At 45.5% G+C, this 20,451-nt stretch overlaps 1 protein-coding gene across 2 annotated transcripts in view; it reads left to right on the top strand.

Annotated features, from left to right (window-relative positions):
- The window catches only part of DRC11 (dynein regulatory complex subunit 11), a 99,695-nt gene extending 83,419 nt beyond the window's left edge, over positions 1-16,276 (top strand). The window contains exons 16-19 of one of the 2 annotated variants that reach the window (XM_085585542.1): positions 6,177-6,263; positions 8,984-9,161; positions 11,785-12,023; positions 16,036-16,276. In XM_085585542.1, the coding sequence (XP_085441668.1) occupies positions 6,177-6,263; positions 8,984-9,161; positions 11,785-12,023; positions 16,036-16,143 (612 nt within the window). In that variant the 3' untranslated portion in view covers positions 16,144-16,276. The remainder of the gene's footprint in view (positions 1-6,176; positions 6,264-8,983; positions 9,162-11,784; positions 12,024-16,035) is intronic. The other variant, XM_085585543.1, reaches the window with a different exon arrangement.
- The last annotated feature ends 4,175 nt before the right edge of the window (positions 16,277-20,451 follow it).

The following is a 20,451-nucleotide window of genomic DNA, read 5'->3' as shown; positions in this document are numbered from 1 at the left end:
ACATCTGGACAAATCCAGCTGTTTGGGGCTAAAATAAAACTGGAGTGAGAGGGAGTTTAGCTGCTGTTTTCAGGGTTTTCATGGGATAACACAGATAATAGAGTCTGACTTTACCCAGAGGTGCACAGAGAGGAGACAAAAAGAAACTGGCACAAGTAGCAACAAAGAAAATTGTGTATTAAGGAGAAAGTTTAATGAGGAATCAGAGGACAAGGAATCTCCTCTATCCTGCAGGAATTTACTGCTACCCAAGCTGAAGAAAACAACACACATTCAAGACAAATTCCTTGACAAGAGAAAAGCTGAACAGTGGTAACTATGCTCCCCAAAAAGTTCATTTTTTCATCATGGTACAAAAAGCTGGTTATTTGAATTACTGCAAGACTGCACTGGACAGTGGCACATGTGGCAGACAAACCACGGATGTAGTTGGTAGCTTGCAGCTGACATTTTATATTTAATATTCCCAGCTCTCAGTCTTACCTGACTCAGCACAGTAACACTCATCTGAGGGCCCTGTGTGCAGAGATCACTGAAAATGCCACAAATCTCCATAATCAGACACTTCTGGGCAGGTTTTTTGGAAACAGCAACCATTGTCAAGCCAGCTTTGTACTCCAGCTTCCCAGAAGTGCCTTTATGGAGAGTTAGTCAAGCAAAAGACAGACCTGCCACTGCAAGTTGTGAGTGAATGACAGGAAACGTGACAGTTCTTTGCCTCTTATCTTCTGATCCACACAACCACTCTTAAACACCAGGATTTAGTAAATAAGGATTAATGGTGCTCCGTGATAAAGGTGAAGTCACCTCACACTTTTGATTACCTGTCCTATGTGCAAACAAAAGAGTTTCTGTAATGAAAGGAAACTCTGGAGAGCAGAAAATGACCATTAGGAAACTTTCCTTCCATAACTGAAGCGTTGGCTGCTGGCAGTTGTTTCGTGGGAGACGCCCTAAACAAGTGAATAGGACTGGGGAAAAAAATGAAACTTTAATTTGTTTCAGATGCAAAAGCCAAGTTCTTTCCCCCCCGTCCCCTCCCTTTTCAGGGAGACACAGCAGCCCCGATCCAAGAGAGGCTTGAGTGTTACTCCAGGCAGGCATTTTTATGTCATTCAGAGGAAATGACTTCTCATAACAGAGCAGGAAAACACCAACATTTCAATCTGCCTATTCAGAGGAGATGTAAGGGAGATTGATATTGAATAGGAAAACTATTGAAAGAGGCTGCAAACACCAAGCTTGAGCACTTGTGTTCTCCAAAGAGCAAATCCTGCCAAGTCAGCTCTGCTTCAGAGCAAAAAGGGGAGGATCTGTCTCCAGCAGAGAAGCACTTCCCAGAAATCCCCCCCTAAAACAAAACTCACCCTTGAAGTGTGACCCAGAATATTCCACATTGAAATATTATTTATTTCAATAAAACATTGAAATATTATTTCAATATAATATCATGTAACAATTTAAATGTAACAAAATATTATTTAATATTTTTATATTAATTGAAATTAAATAATATTAATTTAAAATGTGAAAATATTGAAATTTCAACATTAATTGAAATATTCCACACCGGAAGCCCCATTTCTCAGACTGAGCTGCCAGCTTGTGCCAAGCAGTCTTTTGGCTCTACTGCGTCCCCATAAAATACAGGAAAGATGCAAGGAAGGGCAGGGAAGGAGGCATGGAAGCAAAATCAGATCCAGACAGGACGGTGGGGAGAGGGGAGAATGCACAGCTCAGTGCCACAAAAGCCCAGGTAGTTCAGAGGTTTAGCTGCAGGGCAATAAAAATGACAATCACGGGGCAGCCAGGGGGTTAATGACTAGCAGAGGGACACAGCCCCTCGCAGGGCTCATCCCCTCTCCAGGGCCACAGAGCACACAGAGAGCACATTGTGCCCCGAGCCACACGTGGGAAACCTTATTAGTGCAGCCCTGGCCAGGCTAAAAGGTTGGGAGAGAGGTGGCCAGGAGGAAATGCCAGCAGGGAAGCTGTGTGTGTGTGTGTGTGTGTGTGTGTGTGTGTCACAGCTCACTGTGTGCTGTGCAGGGCCACTGAGAAAAATATTGGCCAGAAATATTTCAACACCACCACTGCTGGGGGACTCTTATCAGCCTCTTTGGGACTGCTCTTCAGCAGCTCAGAGGTGACTATACAAAGGTTACACCCAAAAAAGAGATCTGATGGAGTTTATTTTGATTAAATTATACAACCCCAGCATTTAGAGGCCACAGAATTTTAAAGCCTGCCATTAATTTAATTTTTTCCCACTGATTCGTGTTCATTTGTTCATAACTGCTGCTGTATTGTCCCTTCAGCCATGCCATTGTTCTGGCAGGTTGAGGAGTTTGTCCTGGTACGATGACAGAATTCTGTGTGTGATTAGCATTTCCATGCCACCAGACTCTCCCACCTCAGCTAAAATTTGGGAACAGTACAGTGAATCTTTCTTCCAGCATCCAAAACAATTCTGCCCTTACTGCAGCTCAGCCTGCTGGAACTCTGAGATCCTTGAAGTGTAAAGTATCAACAGGACTCAAATATGCAGTTATTTCTATGAGAAAGCAGCCTGAACCTGTGCTACCCTAAGGTTAAAAATTAAATTTATCCTGCTGCAAGCCATTTTCTGCCTCACAAACCAGAATACAGTGGCATCATCACTCGCACAGGAATATTTACCTGGTGATGATAAGGTCTAATACACTGATAAGGTCTAATCACAGGTTTCAGTGCAGCTTTTCTGGGTGTATAAACTACAGATCATTAAGCAATATTCAGCAATAACTTCAGCTTCCAAAAAATCTTGGGTCTTTAAAAAAAATTTAAAAATCCATCAAATCCTTCAAGTGCTGGGCAAGAATCAAATTCCTGCATTTTCAAGTGTAACAATTTAACTGTTAAACTCTGGCTCCCAGGTTTGAAAAGTTGAACCCAAGGCTTTCCAAAGTGCTGTTTGATCTTTGATGACTCTTGACAGCAGGATGAGAGGGATTTTTTTTTTCCATAATGGTTTTCCCAAAGAGCAAATCTCACTCAGTGTGGTATTAGAAGGGTTAAGGGGCCATCTGCTGGCAGCTCCAACAAATTGTAGAATTGCAGCAAGGCTAATAAAATTTCAATTACAAATTAATTACGTACAGTGCATTTAATTATCCATGGATTCAAACTGTCCGTGGATAATTCAAATGGAGCACTTTCACAGGGGGATATACAGGCAGCTACAGATCTGCCAACAATTTAAATTAGATGTCAATGGATTCTGGGAGTCTCATCTGGATTTCCAGGAAGAAACAGCCAGACTCAAACACAGTGTGTTGAATTGGGTTATATTAATGTCTATTAACACCTGAAAAATCATGGAATAATGGAATGGTTTGTGTTGGAAGGAATTTAATGCTCATCCCATCCCACCCCTGCCATGGCAGGGACACCTTACACTGTCCCAGGCTGCTCCAATCCCCAGTGTCCAACCTGGCCTTGGACACTTCCAGGGATGGAACATCCACAGCTTCTCTGGGCAATAAACACAGGCAGGCCATTTTCTACATTTAGCTCTTTGCCTCAAAACAGAAAACACAGCACATTCTCTCTTTAGGAGCCAAAATTGAGATTATTCATTATATTTCCACTTAGTAGGGAAACAAAGGGGGCAAAGAAGATGAAAGGTGTGCCAACAGTGAGCGTTCTCCTGTAAGAGCTAAAATGAAGGTATAACCTGATTTCAGACCTCAGGCTGCATTTCAGGGGGGCTGCTCACCACAGAAACCACAGAAACCATCTCCAAAGCAAACAAGGAATATCCCCTCCTCCCAGCCTGTGATGACCCCACCAAAAGGACAAAGAGACACCAGAAGTGTTCAGCCTCTTCCAACAGCTTTTGTAGCCTCTGTAACCTTCCCCCACCCTTATTTCCCTATCACATCCCACTCCAGCATCAGGCACAGGCACTGAACAGGCCCCTCAGGGATCTGATACCTTTTCTAATATGTTGCTTTTATTTTTCTTTTTTTCGATCTTCACTATTAACACTAAATATTTGAGTTCCTGCCACCCACCAAAGCAAAATGCTCAGGAAGGACACTGACCTGTTGGAGTGAGACCACCCATCTGATTAGTGGGATGGAGCATCTCTCCTAAAAGAAAAGGCTGAGACAATTGGGATTGTTCAGCCTAGAAAAGAGAAAGGCTTTGGGGTCACCTTAGAGCCCCTCCTGATATCTTGTGAAGGCTGACCTAGAACAGAGGCTGGACAGTTAAAGAATAAAGCAGGGATTTATTAGAAGACCTTAATGGTTACACCTTGGGCAGCACAAGAGCCCAGCCAGGGCCACACCCAAAATGAACCAAAATGGCCACAGAATGGACAACTGGTCACAGGGTCTCTCACTTTGATAACTTCTGCTCTATTTGCATATTGGAGTTCATTGTCCAATTCCAGCTTTAGCCCATGCAGTCCCAACCTTCTTGTTTTTCTCTCTTCAGTCCACATTGTTTGTGCTCTTGGCCTGAGATTTGGATCATTTGTCCTTGGTCCCCAGCCACAGAAGGAATTGTTTTGTCTCCCTGCTCTGTGAAGAGAGCTCACCATCCCATAACAGGATACCCAGACCCACACATTAAAGCAGCACAGAATCTGAAAACTAGAAAAGCTAAAACCTGAGACATCATTTCCAGTGCCTGAAAGGGTTACAAGAAAAATTGAGAGAGGCTATTGACAGGGGCCAGCAGGGACAGGACAAGGGGGAATGGGTTTAAACTGACAGAGAATGGGTTTAGATGGGATCTTGGGAAGGAGTTCTTCCCTGTGAGGGTGGGCAGGCCCTGGCACAGGGTGCCCAGAGCAGCTGTGGCTGCCCCTGGATCCCTGGCAGAGCCCAAGGCCAGGTTGGACAAGGCCTGGAACAGCTTGGGACCTTCCACAGAAGGTGTCCTGCCCATGGCAGGGAGTGGGATGGGATGAGCTTAAAGGTCCCTTCCAATCCAAATGATTCCAGGACTCTCCAATCCAACTGTTCTGGACTTGGAGCTATCACCTGATATATTCTGGGACTGACCAGTTGCCAGCCATAAAAATGTCACACGCTGAAGGTGGCATTGCTTCCACACCACCCCATCAGCAGCACAGCAAACAAAGTGACCAGCCCTTGTGTCCTGTGCTCTTCCCCATCCCCAGCCCACCCCTCCTGCACACACACAACCATGAAAATCAGCTGCAGTGCTGCGAGCAACCATGCTCACAAATTCATTCTTCCTGCCTGGCTGTCAATCAGACAGGAGCCTGTGATGTACACAGCCCGTGGGTTTTGTAAGCTGCCTTCCTGGAAGCAGCAGTTTCAACTAGGGGGAATTAAAGGGAAAAAAAAGAAAAAGGCAGGATGGAAGGATGCTGTGCCTCTCTCTCTCTCGTTACCGCTGACTCCTCGAGCCGTCACTTTTTGTTGCTGAGCAAACTCTGAGAGCCACTGGAAAGTGATTAAAATTTGGCAGCAGAATGTCTAAACCTCTGGAATGGCTCAACCTCTGGTGTTTCTATAGCAATGGGGAAGAGTGCAAGATGTGGAAAAAGCCTGTAGCATTGCTGCCATCCTGCTGTGAACCAGGGGTATCGTGCCTCTGATTTTGGAGCAGGAAAACCCACTTTTGGGCAATGCCCCCCCCCCCCCCCCCTTCAAATTTAATTCTTGGGCTTGCTGCAAATTAAATGCTGGAGTTTCAACCAAAAGATTGACAATCTGCTTTGCTTAACGATAAGTGCCTTCCCTCTCATGCAACAGCCATGCTTTGCCTGTCTCCCCATCCAGAAAACCAGGGTGAGATCCCAGCCTCAGCCTAAAGCTGCTCTTGGACCACGACTTTCCATTGAACACCAAATCCAAGCTTCCTTTTGCAGGAACACAACTGAATTTGCGCTGAGAAATTAAAGATAAGCATAGCAGACAAAATGATCCAGTTTGGGGTGGGCTCTTAATGCTCAGTGCCTAAATAGAAAGAGCTGGATTTGCCAAGGCTGCTGAGCAGTGCTATCCATGATTGCTGAACATTCCCAGGGATAAAAAATAAGCCAGGCTAATTGAGCTGCTGAAATCTGGATTCAGAAGCACAGTGACATGCTCCCAAGTATGAAATTGCAGCTGTTTTAATCAGCTCCTTGCCTTTTCTCCCCCATTTTCTCCTAGGTGGGCAAGGAATTGCAGCCTTCAGTCGTGTGGATTGGAGACACAGAGAGAGTATTTTCCAAAGGGGCACCGAAGGGAGAAGAAGAGGTGAATTCTTCTTTATTTCAGTGCAGATAATTTCTCCTGTTGCACTAGAGCCCACACAAAGGATCATGTGTATTCCTTAGCTTAGCACATACCACTATGACCAGACCTGCCAAAGCTTGCTTGATAATAGCTTCTCACTAACTTTTTTTTTTTTTTAGCTTTTAAGAGAGTCTTGTGACTTCTTAAGAGCCCCCAAGAGGTCACATTTCTCTCTTGCACCTATCCTTGCTTTATTTAAAAATAGTCCAGTCACCGCTCATCAGTGCACTAGAAAGTAAAAGGGAATAATGGAGAATTTCAAAATATGAGGCAAGAAGCTAAAAGTTGAGATGAGCTTAAATTGTTCAGCTCTATTAATTTGAGAAATTGGATGGAGCCAAAGTGAACAATAAAGTAACAAGGATAAATTTCCACTGCAAAAACAAGGAGCCTGTGTTAAATAGTTACAATGACAGATTATTTTCTTTGGGCTCCCAGGAGTTCTAATGCCATTCCTTCCTCTCCTGTGTGGCTTGGAAAGAGAATTAAAATACTGCCCCATACTCACAGCATGAAGCAATTCACCCCACTTCCTCTTGCCTGCAAAATATTTTGCTTTTCGAGCTTTATGTGAAAAATTAAACGTTTTATCTTAGAATGTCTGTGAGGTGGTCACAAGCCTGTATTTTGGAAAGGCAACACAAGGCAACCCAACCTTGGCTGGGGCTGTTCCTTCTGCCAGGGCTGGGTGAGGTGATGGATGTGCAGTGATCCTCAGAGGTGGTGCCTCAGGTTTTAGCTTTTCTATTTTTCAGATTCTGTGCTGCTTTAGTGTGCACTTCTGAGCTTCAGATTAGGGGATGGTGAGCTCTCTGCAGAGTAGGGAGACAAAACAATTCCTTTTCTAGCTGGGGACCAAGGACAAATGATCCAAATCTCAGGCCCAAGAGCATAAACAATGGTGAATTGAAGAGAGAAAAACAAGAAGGGTGGAACTTCATAAACCTAAAGTTGTAATTGGACAATGGACTCCAATATGCAAATGAACCAGAACTCATAAAAGTGAGAGACCCCATGACCAGTTGTTCATTTTGGGACCATTTTGGTTCATCTTGGGTGCAGCCCTGGCTGGGCTCTTGTGCTGCCCAAGGTGGATCCATGGAGGAGATCCTTTTAATAAATCCCTGCTTTATTCTGTAACTCTGCCTGGCCTCTGTTCTAGGGCAGCCTTCACAAAGCATCAGAGGGACCCTCAGTGATCCCCACAACAAGAGGGAACCTTTCTCTTGGGTTCAAACCCTGACAGAAGATGCAGATGGGGATTAAAATTGAGATTAGGTGCCCAAAATGGGCTGGATTATTCATGATCCTTGCTTGCTTTGCCATCAGTGTGCAAAATTTTCTTGTCCTGCCCACTTCAGAGTCAAGGGTATCTCCTCTGCCCCTTGTACCCATCCCAAGACCTTCCCTTGATGGGAGTGTTGGCTTCAGGCTTGGAATCCACACATCCCAAACTGTTCACAGCACATCCAACACTTAGAGGAGAGAGCATGAACCTGGAAGAACAGGCAGAAGTCCCTTGGGAGTGCTGGAATTTTGGAGAATCATGGAATGGTTTGGGTTGAAAGGGGACTTAAAGGTCATCTTGTTCCACCTCCTGGCAGGGGCGGGGATATGTTCTACTAGACCAAGCTACTCTCAGCCCCAGCCTAAAAGATGAGCTAAGCTCAGCCTTCAGAAGCCAAAGCAAGTATCAGGCACTGTGCTAATGCCAGGGTGACATTTGTGCCACCAGGACTGAGGGACAGTTCATCCAGGAGCAAAACTATGGGCTGGCCATGTCACCCTGGCTGTGCCCCAAAGGGGGCCCTCAGCCCTGGGGCTAAGACATGCTCAACTCATTATCTTGATTAAGTAATTGGCACACTTGGAACATTTGGAAACTTGGAAAATTGGCATGACCATGAGAAGAAAATGATCCACCAGATGCATTGTGTTAAGCTTATTTAGGGAAAAAAAAAAAAAGTGCTACTCTACCCCAAAACTTGTGGGAAAGCTTATTGATTAACAGTAATGACACCACAGCAATCTGATTAGGCTTCTCCAGCCAATATTCACTTGAACATTATCAAATATAACCCTCCAATAAAAGGTTCTGCTCAATACTCATCTGTTCTGTAAGTAGTAGTTAAATATGTGTTACAAAGTCAAGTAGTAAATTATTGCAAAGAAATGAACTCTGAGCTCCCAGAACCTTTGTTCTCAGAGCCTCAGCAAGTTAGAAAGCATAGAAAAAAATAGGGAGTGTAGTTTTCACACTTAGAAGTCAAGAAAATCATAACCTCCAAGAGCTGGGAGGATTCCAAACTAGGCTACAATTTTCTACCGTCGAGGTTCATCAGGTGTGCAGGTCCTTGCAATATTTCTCCTTGAGCTGGAAGCAAAGATTTCCTTCTTTAAATTAGTTGCTCCCTTCCTGCCTTTGAATAACTAGACCAGTAAATTCAGTAGTGAAAGGCACTGGCACGAACCCACAAAGCAGAAATCAAGTGTTTACCTGAATTTGAGGAGGCAGAATCTTCCTACTTGTGCTGATATCTCATCAGCTCATACCAAATACAAGCAGAGCACTAAAAAAAAACCCAAAATCCTGTTGCAGGCAGCAGGTACAGCTCCAGCTCATTAACTCGGAGCTGTCAGCATTGTTAACAAGTCTCTCCTCTTGTTTCCACGTGCTGCAGGTGAACTTCAAACGCCTGGCAAAGCTCCTGCCCCAGTTCCTGAGGGCTCTGAAACCCAAGGACAGGGTTCTGCTGGTGGGCACCTCCAGCAGGCCCTTCAATGCCAATCTGGGACCTTTCTGCAAAGTTTACCAGAAAATCATTCTCATCCCGAAGCCTGACTACCTGACGAGATTTGGCAAGTATTTCAGTCATCCTCGTGGTTAATCCTACTGTTTAAAATTCCTGCTTGTTGCCTGGTTATGCTCAGAACTGCCCTTCAGCTCAAGTCATGCCCCTGGTGTGTCTCAAGTCCTGAAAATGTAGGTTAAATCATAACAGTCTGCTCCAAAGGCCAAATAATAAAAGTGGAAGCTGGGAGAAGAGTTTAAAATACTTTTCGCCAGCAACTCACATTTTTCCATGAGTTTAGTGTGCACCAAGCTCAGCCTGAGCTGTTTTTTCCCTATTTCAGCACACATTTTATATTTTAAGCTTTTCTTTTTTTAACACAGGGATTCTGAATTTCTGGTTTCTGTTTGCAGTTCTGAATTTCCAGTCTCCGTACTCCCATGCTCTAAACACCACAACGTCTCAGCCTCTCCAAAACCAAACCATGTCAAAAGGACTACATTTTCTCTCTTACAAATTCCACTTTGTGTGCTTGCAGATCACAAGAGAAATTGTACAGGCATCCATGATTTTGCACGTCTAGTCTATCAAATGTTTACAGTGATAGATAGGCCCTCCCAAATTCTGATAAAATCATTGAATATTCCATGTACTGAGACTCAAAGCTTCTAAGGAAAACATTTTTTTTAAATAAAACAAACCTCCAATGTTTTGAGGTTTTAAGCGTCCTGAAGTCTGCAATAAACATCAATAAAAGAAAATAGATTTGGCTCAGGGGCCTTGCCACACAGGTACTCTTTCCTGTGTCCAGTGTCACCTTGTTACAAAACTCTTACAAACACATTGTGCAGTCCAGTTTCACCCTGCATCCCTCAGAGGCAGCCCAGGTAGCCAGGTGATGCACATTTGGGTGGGCCCAGGACAGAGTTTTGCTGCCTAGCACATCGTAAACCTCTCCCACATTCCATCATTTTCCTGCTGTGGATGGGAAATGGTCACCAAGCAAGGGAACATGTGTTTCATGTTGGGTTACAGCTCTGAGGAATTGCTGAGAGATAAGGAGACAGAGCAAAACCTAGAGAAAGGAGGTGACAGCAGCTGAATTTAGCTGTGCTCACTTCTGGGGGTTGAACTGTCACATTCTGGGACTCTCACCACTAACTTGGAGTCCTAAAAAATAGCCAGCTCGAGGAATTTCAACTGCACACTTCCAAATGCCAAAAAAAGTTAACTTGTGGCATTTTAAAGCAGAATAAATGTGTAGCTTTAATTCTTTGTGTTGCCCCATTTCAGACAGTGCCTGGCTTGTTCTTCAGCTCCAGCCTTCCCTGAAGTTCTATGGAAATAGGCTCTTCACCTCCCCATCCTGTCAGTTTTCAGTGACACCCCATTTGAGAAAGACAGAAACTTGTTTTGACAGAAAAATAACGAGATAACAAATACTTGTAATACACAGTGCACAGCTACCTGTCTGCTGCAGCCCTCCCTCTGGTTACAGACCAGAGTATTCCAATCTGTGCTCAGTGGAAACAGTAAATATACAATGGAAATCATTGCATATATTGAAGAGTCACAATCCCATACCGATTTCTTGCCATTAATCACCCAGCAAGGCAGTGCCCTGTGTTACACACCTGCACCAGGAGCTGCAGCACACAATATCTGACTGTGTGCATCAATTCCTCCTTTATGAATTAGTGATTCAGCCAATATTTATTGAGCACAGGCACGATTCAAGTGAGAGACCACAAATTGCTGGAGTGAGAAATGCAGTGCAGAGCTGTCGATAGTTATGGGCTCAGCCCGTGGTATCGACGTCCAAGGAGGAGCAAGGCAGCTTTTCCAGCAGCACCAACCTCCACCCAACATCTTCATGCTACATCTGAGCATTCAAGCACAGCAGACTCAAAATGTCTCATTCAAGAAACTTTTTAACCTCTTACCCATAATCCTCCCAATCTTTTCCAAATATTTCTATATTATGCTTTAAAGCAAAGCCTGAGGAGGCAATATCAAAGTTCTCCTAAATTTCTCTGAAACAGAGCCTTACTTAACATAAAACAGACCAAAAGATTGGTATTATTCCTGTTATTTGGAAGCAAAATCTCAGCCACTTCACAACCCCAAAGAAACCAATCAGGTCACAGAAGTTTACAGCTAAAAGACACAGCCAAGTTCACCTTTCAAGTAACCAGCAAAACCCCAATCACAGAAAATTTGCACCTTGCAACACGTGCCTGATAGCTGGAAGCCTTTGGGACATGGAGTCACCCCAGCAGCCCTCAGCTCAGCAGGAATAAGGTGTGATGAAGGTCAGAGAAATAAAAGCAGGCTGTTGGTAAAGGTACTTAACTCTGCACATCCAAATGGGAACACTGGACAGGTTCTGTGTGCACACACAAGTAGTTCTTTCCATTTTTACACACATACCCACCCCACTCTAACTGCCCTTAATGACTTGCTGAGAAGTACTGACTGGTGGCCAAAAATTATCTGTAAGGGCTTAAAAGCACACATGCCTATGCTGCAAATCTGAAGAGGAAAGAGAACACACAAAAAAAATTTTGAATTTCCTGATCGATAGTCCTTATTTTCTTTTTCCAGTATCAAAATAGATAATAAATATATTTATCCTGCTTTCCTTGAATTGCTGTGTTTACATTGTCTCTTTTCCATGTCCTGATGCTCAGCACTGTGGAAGCACTACATCCTGCAGCACGGTGGGACCCTCACCAGGCTGGTGAACCTCAACTGCCTGGCCCAGGTGTCGGATGGCTTCACCCAGGGCCACGTTGTGGACGTGGTGCACACGGTGCTGACTGAGCTGAGGCTGCTGCAGATGGCCAGGAAGCCACTGAGGACTGCTGAGTTTGTCACTTCTCTGGCCAGACACGACCCGGTGTACAAAGAGGAGGAAGAAGCGTTCCAGGTGACTTCCAGAGCTCTCTTGCATGTCTTTTAGCATTCCCTGCCACGTCCAGCCACAGTTGATGTAGGGACCTGCCCACTGTGCTGGTGGGTTGGCACCTCACTATTTGAATTATGATTTAGGGCTCAACAGCACCAAAACCCATGTCCCCCAATCTGGGATGTGCCAAACCAGTGCTTATTTTGACAGGACAGCTGGCAGAGTGCTTTGGTGAACCTGCTGCTGCTCAAGTTGAGCAGAGTGACCTCCACATGCATGGATAAAACACACAGGGGCCATTAATTCCATGCATTTCTCCTTTTCCTTCCAGAGCTGAGGTGCTCAGCAAGCCTGGATAGATCACCTTGAGAAGGCAAAACACCTGGCCATTCAATGTCCAAGATCTAAGCCCTTCTCCTAAATAATTTCAAACAATAATTTCTTCAAAAGTTCCCCTTCCAGGCTTTAAAATAAATTAGTTTCTGCCTCAAGCTCCACCCCTCAGGGCTATAAAATCCTGAGGGTAAAACTGAGAGCATTTAAAGTATATTTTATTCACTGGCACAGGATGCCCAGGGAAGCTGTTGCTGCTCCTGAAGTGTCCAAGGCCAGGTTGGATGGGGCTTGGAGCAACCTGGGCTAGTGGAAGGTGTCCCTGCCTGTGGCAGGGGGTGGGATGGGATGAGTTTTTAGGTCCCTCCCAAACCAGTCTGTGGTTCTGTGATTCCACACATGCCTCAAATACCCCTGGATCACTTTCAAGCCTGGTAAATGCTACCAAGTCCTTGGGCACTGGGCAGAGCCCTGCTGTGCCCCAGGGAGCTGCAGGCATCCCACACAGGGGCTCCCAATGAGGCAAGACCTCTGTGCTGCTCCAGGAGACACCAAAAGAGCTTCCTCCATCCCATAGCCCCAATAATTCCTACTGCTTCTAAACCCCCACTTTTCCTGGCTGGAAGGTTTCCTTGTTGTCCTGCTCCTCCAACATCCCAGCACCTCCACCACAAGCAGGATGCTGATTCTCACAGCTTTCTCCAAGGCTTCTCCCACTGCTGACCCAAGGATAGTGCATATTTCTCCCAGCCCTGCTGAGTACTTCCCAATTTCCATTTAGAGCCATTTGGCTCGCTCAACACAGGCAGCATTTGTGATATTTGGCAAATTACTCTTTTTTTTTTTTTCCCCTCATGTTTCCTCACTAAACCAATATCTCTCCTCAGGGAAAGGCTAATGGTTCAGTGCTACAGCAAAAGGGAAAAAAAATACTCCATCATTCCTAGCTCCAAGTAGTAATCCATTTTGTACCCTGAAACATGCAAGTATTTAGTGTAAGTTTGACTTGAAAACATTATCCCTGTCACTATAAAATGTGCCTGTTCTGTACAGCACAAAGTGGCCAGGCAGCCTTTCATTTGGAACACAGCTCAAATGATCCTGTCCTCAGCATCCCATGGCAATCATCTTCTTGCATTAATTACAGCCCTTAAGAAAGTATTTCCTTTCATCTGTTGAAATTTTGTTTCCCTTAAATGTCATGGAGCCTTGCTGCAGCACCTGTGACATGGCACAGGGGAGGAGGATTGTCAAAATAGCCTTGTGCATTAATTAACTCCAGTAATCCCCATCTCTCCTCACACAGAAGCCCCTCTTCCCAAGCTTCCAATCACTGCCATTTCTGGACCTTTCCCTTGCTTTGCCTTGTCCCTTGTGGAAGTGGGGTAGCTAAACCCCTGTGTTCCAAGTGAACATTAGCCCCGTGATGAATCTTTGATGTTTCATCCCTGAAAGCATGAATCTCCCAGTCTGACATTTATATTCTGCCAGTGTTGCAAAATTAATATAAATAATGCAAAATTGGTGACAATGTGATTTCTCCTTTCCATTTACTCAAATTTCTGCCCCAATTACACATTCACATTTTTTGAAATTATAAATTGGTGCACCAGGGTCGTTGATACAAATCCTTACACAGAAAGGATTTCTGGAGAGGTAAAGCCAGATCACCACACCAGTTCTGACTGGACCAAAATCATGGAATGGTTTGGGTTGGAAGAGACCTTAAGACTCACCTTGTTCCACCCCATTCCATGGGCAGGGACACCTTCCACTGGACCAGGTTGCTCCAAACCCCATCCAGCCTGGTCTTGAGCACTTCCAGGGATGTGGCAGCCACAGAGATACCTAAGAAAACTCATTCCAAAGCCTGTGGACATCATTCCTCCAAAACCCAAATATTTTAACATTGATAAGTCACTGCTGCCAGGAACTTCCATTCCCAGTTCAGATGCTGGTGATAAACAGGATTTTATTTTAGCTGTGTCTGAGGAGTTGACTTCATTCATTTCATGGAACAGTTACACCAGTTAAAGAAACAAAGTTACTGTTGTGCAGTGAAATATTTGCACAAATAATTGGGAAGAGAACAAAAAGAGACATCCCAGATCTCTTGGCTTCTCCTGCCAAATGCCTCGAGTCCTTTGCCATTGACCCAGAGCTGGCAGGGAGATGATCACCCCACCAAACAGCTCTTTCACCCTACCAAGCTCCCAGAAAGTTCTTGGCAAGCTTTCCTACTCTCTCCACCTCCCACTTAAGGTCTGGAGGATGTTACACCCAGAACACAAAACTGAGGGGGAAATAAAATCCCTGTGGCCTCGTGGAGTCTCATCCAGGGCCAGAGACGTCTTGGCTTCCCTCAGCTACTGCCAGGGAAACGCAATTCCTGCTGGAGCCCAAACTCACAATCACCACCTCATCCCTCTCATGGGAAGGGCCAGAAACAGGAACACATCCCAGCTCTGTGGTTCTCCCAAAAGCAGGAACAGTTTGGCCTGGGACTAAGGCAGAAAATTAAATTTTACTGAGTGCCACAGGGTTCCTGCCCACCACCATCCATGTCCTGCCCAGATGTGGGCACACAGGAGGTTGGAGGATGTTTTTATCAGGCTTTTTGAAGGCAAGGTGCTCAGCTAATTCAGATAATTAAAGCAGAATTGCAGTGTCCAGCAGCCAGCTGGACGTTTGACCCCATCTTGATGAAAAGGTGACGCCAAGAAGGACCATCTGGGGTCAGGAGAGGAACATGCTGAGTTTTCCTTCCAATACCTCTTCTCCCAGCTTCTCTTCCTGTAACACACACTGGGCAACTGGACAAGGCAAATTCTTCAGGGATGCCTTAACAGGCTCAAGCTGGGAGCAGGATTTGGGGTGGAGCAGATGGAAAAGGCAGATTTTGCAGGACGCCACATTGAGAGGGAGCTTGGAGATGACACGGGCAGAGATGTGGCATTAAATAGCAGCCCGTGGTCAGGAAGGAAGGCATTTTATCAATGCCTGGCAGAATCTGCATCTCTGGTTCAGGCAGGACTTTGCTGAGTGAGGTTCTTGTACACACAGGGAAGGAGTAATTCCCACCCAGCGCTGACTTTACAGCCTCCCCTTCTCCTTCACTTCCCATTACTCTCACACAGCCTAGAGCTGCCTCCCTGACACCAGAGCCCAGGAGCTGGGCAAGTCTGCAGAGCAACTGCACCAGAATCATTTACAAGTCACAGGCCTGTGAACAGGCATCTGAAAGCAATAAACAGGTTCTTAATGTTGGGGGTTTGTTTTGCTTCCTAAGCTCCCTCCTGGAAATCAAAGCTGTCTGCATCGATTTGCAGAGGCACGAGAAGGGGATGATTTGTCTGTTGCCAAGTCTGGAGCAGAGGGAGCTCTGACAAGAGCTATATTCTCTGGAAATAGGGTTGATCATGGAATTTAACATTTCCATAACTATAGCAACACAAATGGCCCAGCTAAGTATTGCTGTTAATGAGACTCAGCTCGATCAATTGCTGCACTTCTTGGGATAATAATGTTCTCAAGAGATCTGGGGGTTTCATTTTGGCTTCATCACCAGCCAGCCTGGATTTTAAGAGGTTTGGGTTTTTAAAGGAATGCTCTGTTAGAGTAGTAAAATGTTTAAGTAGTCTGACTTGACCTGTTTTGGTTTTTTTTTTTTAATTTTATTAAATGTTTTTTGGTTCTCCAGGCCTGGTATGCCAAGACCCCGCTGGGGAAAGCATGGAGCACAGCACAGGCAGCAAAGGAAGAAGGAAAAGAAAAAGGAAAGAAAGGAAAAGGGAAAGGGAAAAAGTAACTTCCTCAAGGAATTTTCACCTGGCCAACCACCATACCAGTCACAACTCTATTTCTCTGTGAAGGCATGGCAGGTTAATGTTATAGGTATTCCAGGGAAGAGAATTCCTCTCCAAATGAATTTTTAAAAGTTAAAAGAATTTAAAAAGAAAATCAGATGAGATGTAACATGTAGCTCTCAGAGGATAAAGAGTTAATGACCACTGACTTACTCAAGCATTATTTATTCTAAGAGATTTTAGGGGGCAGAAGGGTTCATTACTCAGGCCTGTAACATGCCATCAACTTTTAGGCCATACTCATTTATTTCAGCAAGTAACTCTACTTAAAAATTGATGTCAATTTAAAGTCTTTCATTACTTTAATATCCTATATGCTTTATAAAACTAACTGCTTTATATATCTGTGGGTCTAAAGCGTTACAGTCCTCAATAAAACTATTACAGCTCTAAAGACTGCTTTTTAATTGGGATAATTTAGGAGGCACTTAGTGCAATCCACCACAAGCTGAATATTTACACAGCTGCAGGAGGAACAGCACTTGCACCTTTTGAGGCCTTAGCACAGACAAATTCATATATGTGGGGATCAGCAGAAAGAAGCCAAGCAGCCAGGTGGTAATTTGGGTGGATATCCAGCAAAATCTGGTTTTAATCTATTTTGCCATAGAAAATAACGCCTAATTAGCTTGTTTGCACAAACAACAACGTGTTTGTTGCTTAATGCACTTTGTTTACTTACAAATCAGCAATTTTGAGGGCAAAGGATTTATAAGGACACGCTAGAGCTTTGGGACACCCTACAGGACACTGATGGAGGCAGCACAGGATCACATTCACCAAGATCTTCTCTAAGTAAGAGCCACAAACACCTGGTTTTCCCTCTGGTCACAGAGTTCCTGTATGGACTTGACAACAGGTACCTGGAAATAGAGAGCCCAGCATCCCCAGGGAGCTGAGGAACCTCTCTGTGCCTGCATCAACAGCCTGGGAGGTGCAAGCTGGGCAGCACTGCTGGGAAGGGGATGGTATTGAGCCCCTTCTGCTCCTAAGAGGCAACCAAATGGAAAAAGGCACTCCTGGGAACAGGAATGCCTGAGAAAAAAAGCCTGGGAGGATTCCTGGGTGTAACAAACTGCACAGAAAATTATTCAAGCAGTTGTGTCACTGTGCACGGTGGAGGGAACTGGATGGGTCTGGCTAATAAAGGGAATTTTCTCCCTATAGGCTGTCCCAGCACATGGGCTAGAGCCATCCCAGTTTGGGATTTCTGTGGTCCTTTCTAGCTATGTTTTACACTCTGGTACAGGGCTCCCCACGATTTCACCCTTCCAACCCCCAGGCTGCACCTCCAGCCCCACCAAGGAGATCCAAGCAATAACAGAGGAAATTCTTGTTCCATCTCCTTGTGCAACCCCTCAGGACATTCCTGATGGACACCAGCCCTTCCCCCAGCAATAATCCAGCTGCTGGAATCCCCACAAAACCCACACTATGGGCTACCAGCCCCTGGGTTCAATTCATGGCAACATGCAACTACAAATGTCAGCTTTCCATCCCTTATTCTTTGGAGCAGGCTGTGGGTACCCAAACTCAGCAGCACACCCCAGTTTTATCAAATAGGGCACTTCTAACTTCATACTTGGAGAGAAAAGCCAGGCTCTCCAAAGAGCTGACAGGGCTGATGTTTAAAAACCCCTCATCTCTGCTCTCATGCACAAGGAAACTAATTTGGGTAATTCTGCCCTCAATCTTGCCGACAGCAGAGCCCTCCTCTCCACACCAGGTCTGACAGCACGGCGTGGTGTGATGAAAGGACCACATTTCAGCAGGATGTAAGCAAGCCCATTAACTCATATTTCAGCAGCCTCCCTGCAATCTCGATAGCAAAGGAAAAGCAGCTGACTGGCACCATCCATCTCCAGGGCACAGTGCCCACCCCAGTGCAGGGAGGATGCTGAACTTCCACAGACCTGCAGGCTTCACCCAATAGGCATCAGTTCATGGGAAAAAAAACAACCAAACAAAACCCCCACAAAACCAAAACCAACCCCCCCCCCAAAAAAAAAACCCCAAAATGACACCACAAAACCCTCCCCCCAAAAAAACCAAACCCTCTCCCCAAAAAACTCCCCAAAGAAAACAACAACAAAGCCCCTCCAAAAAAAAAAAAAAAAAAGCCTAAAAGCAAATAAAACAGGTAATTTCTCCTTTAGGTGCAGCTTGTGCTGGTGGCTGCTTGCATTTCTTTCTTTCTGTGAGGATCTGGAAGCCACAGCTGGTTTAACAAACAGCTCCGTGGGTGCAGGAGGTGACAAAGTGATGGTGAAGTGTCCCAGGCCAGGTTGGACAGGGCTGGGAAGAACATGGGATTCTGGAAGGTGTCCCTGTCCATGGTGCAGGGTGGAACTGGATGAGATTTAGGGTCCCTTCAACCCAAAGCATCCCATAAAACAGAAAAGCTCTGCCCTGGGGGGCTGCCAAGCCCTTGCTCTCCTCTCCCCTTCTTGAGAGGACAGGGAGGGAAGAACAAGGAGCAATTTTAATGCTGTTTATTATTACAGAGAGGACAGCTACTTGAAAAATTAGTTAAGCAGCTGCATCAAGCAGAGCCAAAACACAGAGTAATTTCAGTGTCAGTGGCTGAATTATTCAGTGAGTGGCCCTGGCTGGATCTCCAACTCCCTTCCCACTGGGAGGCTCCCACAGGAACACCTCTAGAGATGCTCCTCCAGCATCTCCACCAGAGCTCGTTCATGGAAAGAGGTAAGAAGGTTGTGGCTTTGCTAAGCCCAGCACAGCTGCATTCTGCTTTCCAGCCATGGCATTCCCACAGTGTGATGGAGGAGGACAATCCTGCCTCCTCCACCCAGCCAAAGGGGAGCTCTGAGGGACAGCAAAGAGGGGCCAGGCTGCTCTGCCTCCTGGTGTGGAGGTGGAAGGCAATCCAGCAGCAGCAAAGTTGAGAGAAGAAGCTGTCATGCTCATTTATATATGGAAGTGATCTAGAGAATTATCAGCTAAATTATTTAAATGTCCCATTACTATTAAATTACTGGGCATTCATTGTAAGAACAGTCATAATACAGTAACTAATTTGGTATTAATGTGAATGTCAGCATTTCATTGCAGTTATTTTGTACTTCATCATCAGATAATTTACCAATAAATTAATTGGCTTAATTGCTTCCTGCAAACCCAGGAGAACTACATATGACATGACTTTTATAAAAGTCTTCGTGCTCACTCCCCCATCCTCCAGTTTGAACCACACCGAGCAGGAACCCCTCTTTGGAACACCTGGAAGGGGGAGCAGAAGAAATAAAGTCTCGGCATTTCCCTGCCCTGTGCATTTTAATGTGCTTTCAGTTTGGACCCCAAGGCCATGCTTGGAGTAGGACAGGACACAGGGAATGGCTTCCCACTGCCAGAGGGCGGGTTGGGTGGATATTGGGGAGGAATTTTTCCCTGGGAGGGTGAGGAGGCCCTGGGACAGAATTCCCAAAGAACCTGCGGCTGCCCCACCCCTGGCAGTGCCCAAGGCCAGGCTGGATGGGGCTTGGAGCAGCCTGGGACAGTGGAGGGTGTCCCTGCCCATGGCAAGGGCAGGAAATAAATGACATGAGCTGCTCTGCCTCCTCACCTGCCCCAAGGCAGGGATGGGAGTGTTGGGGTCATCCCTGCCTGCTGACAGCTCCAGCCCTGGCGCTTCAGCTGCAGCACTAAAACTCTGTTTTAAACAGAGCTCCCACCCTCCTTTCCCCAAAAGCTCACAAAGTTTTCTGCTGTTTCTTCTCCAGGAGATGTGGGGGAAAGACTCCATCTAGAGCACAGTGGGAAAGGACAGCTCTTTCCCCGGTTCTGGCTGTAAATATTTTAAAATAAGTGCTGAGCGCTCTTGCAGAAGGCAGCAGGCTCAGAGCTCCTGCACCACCAGGGGTGGATCAAAGGCACTGCAGAACACGGAGCCTTTCGTGGTGCTGATTTCCCTGCTCCTGTGCAGCTGCAGCTGCAGCAGGGAGCACAAACACATCACAGCATCCCTGAGAGAGTCCCAGCACAGCACCTGCGGCAGCCCGGGACTGAAGCTGCCATCAGAATTTAAAAAATAAGCCTTCGTTTCTCAGCAAAACCCCCCAAATCCGGTAACACAAAGTGAAGCTGACTGTTCTATTAACTCCCATCCTGCATCAGCAATTTTCTAAAGTGTGGAAACATTATAATTGACTTTTCTGCTAGTAGCAAAATGTCATTTTTCCTTAATACTCCCCAAGTCAGTAACACATTTCAAAAGCCTCCGATGCCACTAC

This window comes from Lonchura striata, chromosome 7, assembly GCF_050655825.1.
Source record: "Lonchura striata isolate lonStrDom1 chromosome 7, ASM5065582v1, whole genome shotgun sequence".
NCBI classification, from domain to species: Eukaryota; Metazoa; Chordata; class Aves; order Passeriformes; family Estrildidae; genus Lonchura; species Lonchura striata.
This window is presented reverse-complemented; position numbering and strand designations above follow the sequence as displayed.